This window comes from Coturnix japonica, chromosome 2, assembly GCF_001577835.2.
Source record: "Coturnix japonica isolate 7356 chromosome 2, Coturnix japonica 2.1, whole genome shotgun sequence".
NCBI classification, from domain to species: Eukaryota; Metazoa; Chordata; class Aves; order Galliformes; family Phasianidae; genus Coturnix; species Coturnix japonica.
Window position 1 is genome coordinate 6,339,544 of NC_029517.1, and position 12,574 is coordinate 6,352,117.

General features: G+C 41.9%; 1 protein-coding gene across 1 annotated transcript in view; it reads left to right on the forward strand.

Moving 5' to 3' along the window:
* Window positions 1-1,362: 1,362 nt before the first annotated feature.
* DPP6 (dipeptidyl peptidase like 6) overlaps window positions 1,363-12,574 on the forward strand; it is a 445,939-nt gene continuing 434,727 nt past the window's right edge. The window contains exon 1 of the mRNA XM_015852842.2: window positions 1,363-1,592. Coding sequence (XP_015708328.1) covers window positions 1,533-1,592 — 60 coding nt within the window. The 5' untranslated portion in view covers window positions 1,363-1,532. The remainder of the gene's footprint in view (window positions 1,593-12,574) is intronic.

The window sequence follows — 12,574 nt, forward strand, 5'->3', positions numbered from 1 at the left end:
TCTAAAGAGATGGTTTCTCCCTGGAGGAACCCATTTCTTTTAGCAAACCAGATGCTGAGTATCTGCTCTTCTCAAACTGCATGCCCTGCTACTGAAGGGGGAGCATGTTGACAACACTCTGAGGCTCTGGGGCTTCTCTCCTATATCAGAGCTTGAAGTCTCATGGCTCCAACTAAGTTTATGCTTTAACTACGTGCTCTTCTGCTGTCAGCTTCCATGATGGTCTCTCCTAGCCACACAGTGAGGAGATTTAGCCATTGAAGCATGTAGTGGTGTATGTATCCCTCAGAAAGGGAGGAACACCAAAGTGGTGTTGGCTCTGGTGCATGAGAAGCAACCCAACCACTTGATTCTCTGAGGAGCTGCTGTATGGCCCAGGTGCTTCCCTGACAGAAGCAACACCTGGGAAACTTTTATCTAAAGGTTTTAAGGTATGTTTTGAAAACAAGACTGTGATACTGTGATATAACACTGCCTTCAGTGATCTCTTTGGATGGTTGAACTCCTAAGGGGGAAAAAAAAACCAACCATAAAATATACAATTTGGTAAGATGAATTGTGCACGATTATAGCTCTTATCCAGAGGTAGGGTTGTTTATAGCTTGTTTTGCTGTTTTTTTGCCTTTACTTTTCCTTACTTTGCAAGTGGATTTTCACACAAGTTTTTGTTGCAAGGACAGAGGAGGCAGCGCTCACCCTCATGGGCTGAATGGAGAGAGGGAAGAGAGCCTGCAGACAGCTGGACTTGATGGTCCTTATGTATCCCTTCCAATGAGGGGTACTTTATGGTTCTAGAGGTTCTGGTCATGATTCATGTTGTGGATTCGCTTATTATTTTTTACTTAAAATCAATGTTTATCAGCAAAGCAGGGGAGGTTGTACAGACCCATTTCTGTCCAGTGTACCTGATGAAGAATTACATAAATTATACTAAGACCTAAATCCCGAGGCTTATGAGTAAATAAACATCTCTCCGTTGCATCACAGCCACCCTTTCATTTCACTAGAGACAGCTGCTCTAACTGCCCCAAGCATTGGAGGAAGAGGAAGAGGGGGGGGGGAGGTCAAAAATTAGAAGAAAAAATAAAGAACAGAACCCGGCCCAAGCTTGGCGGTTTTTAATGCGGTTTCTCTCGCTGGAGGAAGGGAGGGGGGATTAAAAACGGCGGAGAAGTGAGCGCTCTGCGGTGGGGAAGAGCGGGGTGAGGTCGGGCTGCGGGACAGCGCGCCCTGGGTAGCAGAACCGAACCGAACCGAACCGAACCGCGCGGAGCCGTTCCCTCCCTCCCCGCTGCCGCGGCGGCTCCGGAGCTCGGGGGGCGGGCAGACCGGGCTCGCCTCGCCTCTGTTTTGGAGGGCGGGGGAGGAAGCGGAGCCGGCGGCCGTGGGTTGTTTTAGGGTTTGCTTTGGAGCGGGGAAGCCGGGAGCGCAGCCGGTGCGCACAGCCCCGAGTCTGGGGGCGAAGTTCCGCTGCGGGGGCAGCCCGTCTCCTCCAACCCCTCCGCGGCACAACTTTCCTGCTCGGCCCCAGCATGAACCAGACGGCTGGGGTGTCCAACAACGTGCGCTGCTCCAGCGGCAAGGGGCCCAAGGTAAGCCCGGCTCCCCTTTATTCCGTCCCTAAACCTGTAGCCGGGAGCGTTTCCCCCCCAAAGCCGGGGCGGCAGCTCTTTGCTCTCCTCCCCATCCCAGCACTTTGCCAACTTCAGTGCTCCTGCTTGGCACCTGGGTTCGCCCCTTTGGGGTTGTGGCTCGGGAAGGTGATGACCGAGCTTGTAGGGATGCTGAGGCCTCGCGGTCCCAAGCGCTGGAACGCTCCGAACTGGCGCTCCTGCTTCAAACAGGTTAAAATGCTTTAAAGGTAAAGATGAGTGCTGGTGTGCTGTGTGGGATCAGTAGAGCTGCTGTGTTCACTTCTTGCCACGGTTTGTTTGCCTAGCTAGCAGCTGGAAAAAATAAGTAGCTAGGATAAAGCACCTGATAGTGCCCTCAGCTAAATGCAACCAAGATGTAATTGGGTCCTCACACCTGATTCCAATCAAATTTGCACTGTTTTTTGTTTGTTTGATTATTGTTTCTTTTCCTGCTACTAACGAACATGGCCCTTGCATTTACCTTCATGGCGATGCTGTGCTGTTTAATGGGAGTTGTGAGGGTTTGTGCCTTCTCGTAGGCATTTTTGCTGATGCTGCTTCTGCAACTTTTCAAAGCGTGTTTTGGTGTTTGTATTTCTGTTTTGCAGGGTATTATTTATTTACTTATTTAACTGTTTACTCCAAGGATCTCAAGAACTGCACTTTGTCATGAGGCATGTTTCTATGCTGGCTAATGGGATGCACCTTAAGGAAATACAGAATTTATGGTTAGCTGGAAATGGTGCTGTGTTGGCTTCTTTTATTTTATTACTTAACGCGGACTTCGTGTTCCGTCTTTTAGGCTTGATATCATGTTGCTGTTTGAAATGCCAGTGCTGCTCACCTGGTTGGCAACTTTGTGTCTAGTCAGTGTGTACCCATTTCCTACAAGTTTGCAGACTTAGCCACACAGCTTTACCTCTCCTGTGGAATGAATTCAGTCATTGCTCCTTTTATCATCTGATCTTTTAAGGATGAAACCCATTAGTCATGCATCTGCATAAGTACTAAAAGATGCTGCTTGATGGGGGCTGTGGAAGTGCACAAACAGTTCAGATGAGTCTGCTGAAGCTGTTTACTTAGCTCCATGACTAATCATATATCTCAAGTTAAACCCATTCATGAGCACTTTGCGTAATCAGAGAGCCTGAGATTGGAGGTCCTCCATGGATCTCGCCTGTAATTTCAAAGCTGAGCCTCCTTTTTTTGCACACCTTGGTTTTGTTTGAGTTTTGGGTTGAACAGAAAATGGTATTGAGTGTCAGAAATAATTTGTTTTATCAAGCTGCTAACCTAATGCTTTAATTCACACAGAAGATATGTGGCTGGAATGGTTATATTGTTAACACACGATAATTGAGACGTTTGTCATTGTCTTGGAGGGCATCCTCATGGTATTTTCAGATGCTGTAGGAAATGTATGTTTTCCCATTGGAAATAAACATATTTTTTCAAGTCAGAAGATTGACGTGATTAATGGTTTCAGGTTTTTAATTAAAACAGAAAGCTCCATGCACGACTGATTCCAGGAAGAGTTCTGAAATGGAACTGTATAAAACAGGGCTGAAAAACAAGCAAAAAACCCCAGTATAGTAGACTAGAAAAGAGACAGAATGAAGGAGTGTTTTGTGACACTGACTTCTGAAGTATGGAAATGCTTTTGAAATGTTTTTCCCCACAGAAAACCAGATATTAAGCAACAGCAAAACACACCAAACTTTTCTGACCCGATCTCCTAACTTCTTAACTCATTGGCCAGTTTTAATCAGAACTGACAGAATAATTGCAATTGCAAACATTGACTTTGTACAAGTGTCATGGAAATCAGTTGCTTAATAGAGAAGAACAACTATTTGATACCTGAACAGGAGAAGAAGCAGAGGGAAGTCTGCCCTTACCTCCTTTTCTTGTACTCACTCAGTGCTTGGATCTAAACACACCGAGGACTATTTAAAGATTGAGAGAGGATGGGAGAAAGGAATGAGTGCGGAATAAACTCCCATAAAAATTGGAAGTTGCTGGTAGGAGAGCAGCAGTGATGTGTGAGAGCTGGGGTATTTATAAGAGGGATTGGGTTGTGCCAGTACTGTGGGTTGGAAATCCATTGTGAGTCAAACACTGTTATTTTCTCTGTTCATGACATAAGGTGGGTTTTTTTTTTGATTGCTTTTTCTCTTCTCCCCTCCAAAATACATTGGCACTGCATGTCATCTGAAGGGCAGCAATTGCCAAGTCACCAGGGCAAGGTCACTCTTCCTGGCTTTGCTGATTTTTCGTCTCACTAAGCAATAAGCACTCGGACTCCAACTTCCCTCTGCAAGATTTACAGCTTTGCTCAGATGCAGTGAGCAGTAGAGGCAGTGTTCTAAAAAGAGGGATGCTGTTAAGGTCCTTAAGTAAATAGCTCAACTATAATGCCAAATTGTAGTAATGCATGCCTACTAAAACACATATCTATGTGTATATATTTATAGGCATTTCCATGTAACACATTGAACTGTTTTTAACCAAGATCTGTCTCTAAGCCACTCATGATTGCTACTGAGAGATCACAATTTGTTGATTAGAGAGAACTATATTGAGAAATAGCTTGTGTACATATGGCTTCCAATGCTCTTTTTTCCTGCCGATGACTAATCCCATTGCCTTTCCTAAGACAATTTGTGGGAGGAAGGCAAATGGATTCGCCCCAATGCTATAATGAAAAGGTTTGTTGTGGGAATGTTTCTGTCATGTTTGGGTGCCTGAGGTAGTGAGCCTTACATTGCTGAAAGTCTACACAAAACTGGATACTCCTTCTGTGTGGGCTGGGAGGAGGCTTCAACTCTAAGCAAGAAGACTTTTTGGAAAGATGGTTCACTTATATAGGCATAAGAATTTGGGAGTCTCTTCCCAATTGTCTCCTTTTGGTGGGTTTCTTGAAGGAATTAACGAGGGCAATCTCCATATGGGGGCTCAGGCTCTTCAATACTGCACAGTGCAGTTCCTGGCTCTTGGCTTTCATTCAACAGTGCGAAGCCCCGTGACAGCCAATATGAGGCACAGAAGTTGTCTTAAATTTCACTTCTTTTATTAGATTATTTACCAAAGTAGGTGCTGTGGGAAGAAATTTGCTTCATATTGAGACTCTGAATTTTATCCACCCTGAGGGAGGAATGTCTAAAGAAAGCATTGGGTGTCATTTCTTTCGTTAGAAAGGAGTAATTTCTGGGTTGGAGCCCATTTGTGTACAGTGAGCAAGGAGGTATCCCAGCGAGCAGGATCTGGTGTCATTTTAAGTGATGCTGGGGATTCAGAGCCTCATGAGCTCCTATCCTTTGGGAAACTGCAGTAGGTAACATGAGACTGGTTGCTCCATAGCAGGAACGCTCCTGTCTGCCTTCCTGGAGGTGGGCCAGTGTCTGTTCTTCAGAGAGGGGAAGGAGATGGAAAGCATCAATGTCTCCTGGGAACAGAAGGATGCACCATCTCTTTGCTTTGTACAAAAATGCATTTAGCCAACCTGTTGGCGGCTATGCACAATCTGCAGGGTAGGGTTTGAATGCCCCAGCTTCCTGCAGCAGCCTCATCTGTAGATTTGCGCTTGCTGTCTGGCTCTATGCTGCTGCTGCTGCTGATTCCATCTCTTCTGACTTCTCTCTGACTGTATCTTTGAATGAATATATCTGTGGTAGCTGTTTTGTGTGGACCTGTCTTGGACACAGCATGCATCTTCTGTGTCAGGTCTCCTGTTATCCCATCAGATATGGGTGAAGCTTCTTTGGTGTACACCAGTAAACAAGATATGGCCCCAGCATCATGACAGCAATGAGTACTGAAATACCCTGTGTGTTTGTAATGCTTTCATTTCTCCACCTAAATTGCAGTGATGTTTTGTTATACATTTACATCTTTTCATGGATCTAGGTTTTAATTTATTCCTGATTCAGATCCCAGTGGGTGAATACAAGATGAATGTTTTCTTCTCCCAGCAGGAGTGACAGGAATCACTCAGACTGTATGTTTAAAAGAAACAACATTGTGTTAAAACTTAACAATTAGCCTGTTTTTCCATCATGGCTTTCCTAGCTGTGCCTTAAAGGGTACATTTTTTGCTATAACAGATGCTAAGCAGTCACTCCTCCTCTCTTGACTTAAAGTATGCCTACACCTTAAGAAAAGATCATTGAATCAAAGTATTGAGGTTGGGACATCTGCCTCAATAACTGTAAGTTGATTTTTAATCAGCACCAATGAATGCCTGAGGATAGCATCAAATCACTTGAATTGAGCTTTTGTTTTGTTTTTAGTTTTGTGGGGTTTTTTTCTTTTAAAGGAGAGACAATTGTGCTAATTATCAATTTCAGTATGCAAGAAAGTAGATAGGAAAACAATTCAATGAAGTAATTTAAATTCTTTGTAAAAGTAAAGTATGTGAAATTAAGCTGAACTGGAAGAGCAGATTTTACCCCTGCTTGCACTCCCATTATTTTGAAAAAAGCAATGTTGACCTATAAGAAAAAGAAACTGATGTATTTAGCGTGTCCCTGCAAAAGAGGATATTTGCAAGGAGTTGCCTTGATCTAAAGGGGTGACATAGTGCTCATATAGTTGTGATCAAATGTCAGTAATGCCCTTTAAACACGACATGAAAGAGTTACTTTTTTATAGTAGCTTATTCTTGGAGCTGTTCTTTAGTAAGGCATTACTGCGTCTACACTTGATGAATCTAATCCTCTTTTATGTGAACAATTGCCCCTATGTGAAATTCGTGAATTTCAATTGAACTACTACTTACTTATTTTGGTTTAATTATGGAGATTCGATACCTCTGAAATTATGACAGCTGTAGAGCTGTAGTGTCCTGGCACATCTGGATGCAGAAAGTACTGATAAAGAAGCTATTGTAGTTCGTATGTATTATTGCTGAAGCAGAAACAAATTCTTGTACATATTACTTGCACACAGTTTCTATGAGCACAACTATGGAGTATATTTATGAGTTGTCCAATTTAATACTCTATGGGGAATGAAAAGTTGACTTCTGCATCTAACAAGTATTAAAGTAGGACCTGGCATAGCTGCTGGGGTTTTAGAGAATGACCAGTCAGCTGTCTTGAAAATCCAGTTCTACTTAAAGGGGGGTTCCTTAAGAAGTCATATTTTCATCTCAAAACACCAGTCTTTAGAGTAGTCTAATATAGCATTGCATAAGCGTTCCAGCTAAGATCAAGAGTTACTCCTGCTGAGTGCTCTACCCTATGGAGACAGAAACAGTTTTTCCTTCAGAGAGCTTAGAGTTTAAGTTAACAATAGAGGCAAACATCTGCCAGAAGGGGAGAATCACTTCAATTATACAGACAGAGAATTGAACTGCTGAGTATAACCTACCAAACTTTACAAACTTAGCCTAATAATGATCTTAAATTCAGTGAAAACAGTTAGAGAAGATAGCCTGGAAATGAGTTTCTCTGACATGGAAAAAGAAGGCAAAACTAGCCATTGTCCATTTAAGAGCCAATTAATGCATGTGCTGATGACATCCCACAAGCATATCCCTCCCTACAAGCCCGCTGTAGGTGTTGGCAGGGGAAAAGTGGGGTCATTTTAAAGGGGAGAAATGTGTTGTCTTGGGAAACCTGTAGACTTCTTTGCCATTAGGATTCTAGGAGTTGGTTTGGCTGCTCATAGAGTAACATTTGTTTTCACGTGGGGTTGAACACGCTTGATGATGCAACATCATCAACACTTCATGAGTTTTTATAGACCCTCCAACTACTTTATCCTTCGTGGGAGGGTTCTCACAAAGCAGCAGCAGAAGGCAAAGCCTGACAGAACAGAGAAATATGAATTGTAAATCAAGGGGGGGGGAAAAAGCCGGGGAACTTCAAGGGAAGTGTTTGAAACTGTTTTTGTCACATTCTCTCTCCTTTTTGTAAACTGTAAGATTTCAGTTGACAGCGTATGGTGGAAGTGCTGAGTTACTGAGAGGTCTTCTGCTTCTGTTGGTGTAAATGGAAAGACTTCAGACGTTTCTGAAACTCGAAAACAATGAAGCATTAAGGATTTTATGAGCACTGACTGTGGGAAATTCTTGACTATAACTCACGTTATTTCAGACAATGAAATCTGCTTTCTCTGTGGTTCTCACTGTACCTGATGATTTTGTCAGTAATTCCTGATGTATTCCCTTGAGAGCTTCCTTGAACCATCCTAGAGTCAGCTGTCCTGGAAGGTTTCCATTAACAGAAAATATGGCCAAGGGGATAGTGAAATCAGTAGAAATCTCCAAGAGTTCCTTTGAGGAGGATAGGATGGCAAAGGGAGATGACCAGACTGGTTTATAAATTGACTGCTGATCAAAAATCTACTGGCAGAAGTGATGTTTTCCCTGGTTGGTGAGAATGCAATGATGGGAAAGAGTTTCTGCAATGCTTATTATTGCTACTACTTCTCTTGTTTTTGGTTTTGGATTTTTTTTGGTGTTGGGGAATAAAAGGAGCAGGGCTGCTTGTAGTGTTGAGCAAGTGTGCACCAGCTAGAGTGTAATTAGCCTAGAACAGCTGTTGTTTTAAGGGTTTGGAGAGACCACAAGAAAGGATCTGGAGAAGGACCATCCTTTTACCAACAAATGCTTGCCAGAAGCATTACAGCAGGGCTGTGCAGAGCTTGAGGGGTTTCCAGCAGTGGTGGTTGGCTTTGTTCTCCATCTCTTCAGTGCCCTCTGGCACAGGCAGCCTCAAGCTCTGAATCTGAATGAGCTCTGGGGGGTCCACGACACCAGAGCTATCCTGCACTGGAATTATTTGTGGGTGCTGCTCTCTGCTCCTGTTTTTCATCTTTAATGAGAGCTGAACACATCATAAAATTTTATTGGGTGTTTATGCTAACAAAATTAACTAACAGTTGGTGTTCTGAAAAAGCAGCCAGAGCTGTGAGTGCTATAACTGGAACCTGCAATGGCTTTTTAACTGGTGTAGGACAGGGCAAATGTGTAAGTGCTGATGTCACATAATTGTAAACCATTTTCTATTAACTTTTTATTGACTAGAATGGATTACTTGAAATTTCAAGCAGAATCTTAGTGTGATATGTGCCAAAACAAAGTCATGCTTTCAGGCATTTAGATAGCTAGAAATGGTGCTGTTAATTTATAGTACCCAGACCAATGAGCTGGTCATCAATCTAAATCAGTGGATGAACTGGTTTGAATATCAGCCAGTTCTGAGAGAGAAGCATGAATTTACCTAGGTACAGGAAGATCTAATTTGTAATGGTGCAGCCAGAGACAAAGTTTGGTGTAAAGACTTTTGATAGAGCTCAGGGAAATGTCTCAATTTGTGGATTAAACCCTGAGTTCCTCTGGATTGTTGGCCAAATGGTTTTTGTATTGTCATCTTTATTATAGATTCCAGGTGATTTTTGAGGCCAAACACTGCTGTCATCAAGAATACATGTGCCAGGCTGCGTTTAACATTCCTGTTTAGAAATGGTATGAATGTCTACAATGAAATCAAAGCAGCCAGTGCTAACAGCTCCATACCAAGACTGGGACAAATGGTTTATGCCCATGTTTTTTATTTATTTATTTATTTATTTATTTATTTTTCCTGTTGGCAAAAAATCATAGAATCACAGAATGGCTTGTGGTTGGAACGGACCTCAAAGATCATCCAGTTCCAACCCCCTGCCATGAGCAGAGCTGCCAGAAATATGAATGAACACTTCCTTTGCATGACCTGCCAGCTCTTTGGTGGAGGATAACAACTTTGTGACCCACTGAGTGGAATTCCCATTCTGTCTGTTCACCTTATGTCATTGTGTTTAAAATCTGAAGAGGAGATTGTTTAAAATTATGAAATGTTGGGGTATTGGGAAACACAACATATACAGCGCTTTCTAGGTGATGTGTCTTCAAGTGGACAGAATGAAATATGCAGCAGGAAGGGCAAGGCTTGTCATCAATGAGAGCCCCAGAGGAAAGTCTGGGGGATAACAAATGTGCCAGGTGCTGGTGTCCTCCTAACTCTGCTTGCAACGTGAAAAGGAGCAGAACATCATTTTGAGGTCACATAGATTACTTATCTGCAGATGGTATCTCATATTGGAATTCTAGAAGGAAGTATAAATTACGGCAGACAGATGCATGCAGACAGCTGCTAATTTACTACTACTCAGGGCAGCAGATATAGATAATACACTTCCTCATCTCCCCCCCCACCTTGATGTATTAGTTTATACTTTTAGGCTTTTGAGTCTTTTTGGACTTTCCCTTAGTGTCCCAACATCCTTGTACTTGCAGCTTTTTAGTGCTTTTTAGGTTTTCTTTTTCAAGTAAGGTTTTGCTGGATAGTGACCTCACACAGAGCCTTTGCGTTGCTTTAACTGTTCTCTGAAGTCAAAGATCAGATGGCTTTCAAACGAAACACATACAGGAAAAATCCAGACGCAGAGACACACTTCAGTGTTCTTTCTATTGTGTACTCCCTAGCAGCACTGGTTGCATATTGGGATTCAGTTTTACTAGAGGCTTTGCAGCCAGAAAGCACAATACTGTTTCCTGCATCAAAGAACATCCATTTTAAAATTTATTCACTGGTTTAGAGTTATCTCTCAAGCTAAGAACTTTATTCTTAATGTTTTATTCCTCTTCTTCAGCACTGATTTCTGTATGTGATCCCATTTATTGTCATGAGGCTTATATCGTGGTTATATCTGGAGCTCAATGAAAGCATGCACTGTGTTGTCTATCCTCTTGTCTGACCCCCTGTGGCACAATTAGTCTGACAGCAGAGTGGTTGCCAAAGTTTTTCAGTCTCTGGAAGTGTAGACAATGTTATTGTTATGGATCTTCCATGGGGCTCAGGGCTGCCCCTGCATTTCCTCTGTGTGTGCTCTGTATCTCCGTATTTTCTTATTTGTTCCCATGTTAATCACTTGAGTTATCTTGATAGTCCCAAAGGCTGCAGAATGTCTTCCACTCCTATATTTGGGGTTTATTCTTACTTCCTTCCTGTATTTCCTCTGTACCAACTGGTTTTCATAGCAAAGAGGACACTGAATATTCCACTTTACAAAGAAATTAACTTAGTTTTTGTGAGTAAAGATTGATAGGTTTCCTCTAATTAGTCATAACAATTTGAAGCATTTTCTTCACTGTTTTATGAGTATTGCAGATAAAGGACCTTCACATTGTTAACAGACCTGAATACAGTGCTGATGTTATCTATCCAACTCATGGATGTTGAAGGACTGATTCAGGTTGAAACACAGATATTTTTACTCTGAAAAGGTAATGATTATTTTTGATCACTACAGTGTGAGCTATGGGGAAGGTATTTTGAGCCACAACTCAGAACTTACACTTAAAATTTGGAACCATGTGTAGAGCACATAAAAATGTTAGCCAAGAATGGAGAAAGGAAAGAAACTGGTTTGAGACCCTCAAATTCAGGGCAGTGTTTCAAGTATTTGGGTTCCTTTCCCCCTTCTCAAGCCAATAGGAAACTTCAGTGCTTTTTTATTACTTTAATGGAAAGTAATCGATGCTGAGCACCATCACAGTATGATGATCAAAATAACTCAGATACAATATTTTTGCAGTCAAATATAGCTTTAAGTCACCTCCAATGGCCTTTCTCAGGTACTCTCCTTCTGCAATAGCCATTCTTTGCAGAGGCTGAGGCAGTCAGATGCACTCAAACACTAAAGTATGATGATTGCATGTAAACGTTGTCAAAGCAAGGATATAGATTTATCTTGTATTGTACAAAAGGTATCTGCTGCCCCTTGAGGTGCCTGGAAGCCAGTCTGCATGTGCTTGTCAGTAGTTCCATAGAGTTCAAGTTAAGGTGTTTGCCAAAAAGAAAGGGTTTCTTTGATGATTGGGAATGAGATGTTGCATCATTAAAAAGCAGCTTTGTTCTGATGTGTAAATGAGAAAGAATGTTCATTTTTTTTCTAGATGGTTAGCTGTGCTGTAACAGCTCTCCTAAGTATCATTGTAACAACATTGCCAAGCATGAAATTTCATGTATTTTCCAATTTCATTTACTAAAGAAATATAAAAATAAAAATCAAATAATGCTCAAGTTTATATCCGACATTGCTACAGATGTGTTCCATTAAAGGATGGAAAAATACCATCAGAATGATGCAGGGATGTTATTACATGAGTACTCAGGAACTGCAGTGTTTTGTTCTAACAGTAAGGTTATCTTTGAAGGACAGGGCTCCATTTCTGGATTACAGCACCAATGTTTGTGTGTGTGATTTCAGTTCAGATGTAATCTAGGGGCAGGATTTTGCTCTACTGATGCTGCACGAGATGTGACAGGCATCCTTCCAAATGCTGCATGAGGATATGAATTTCCAGCAGGTCTTGTGTTGTGTCTGCCATCAACGGCAATACATCTTGGAGGCTCTGGGACATCTCAAGTGATTGGGGCTATCTTCACTTAGCTGAATTGGGTTCATCCTACCTAAACTGTGATTATAGTTAACAGTGCGCGGTCAGTGTGAGGAAGCCTGCTGTAAGCTCACTGTGGGCCAGTTGTTCTTTCATTTGCTTCTTATATTCCATGAGATCTTTGTTGACTATAACAGGAATTAAGATACCTGGTGGTCACATAAGTACCTTGTATAAGTAATTCTGTCATCTTAGTCTCAAATTGCATCTCACTTGTACTGGTTAGCCTTGTCCACTTTATTATGTGTTGTCTGTATGGATAAGAAAAGATGGAAATAATTATAGTTTTAATTTCTTGCCTGTTATTTCTTAAGGTCCAGGCCGTTTCTTTTGAGTGAGGATGAAGGGTTGAGTACTACAGTGAGATCAACATACTTCACATCACTTTATCTATAATAAGATCTTGGATCAAAATGACTGATTTATTTTCAGAGAATCTGGGTTTTGGAAAAGTTTGGGTTATTTGGATCAGAGTAATTGTGGCTGGGGACTT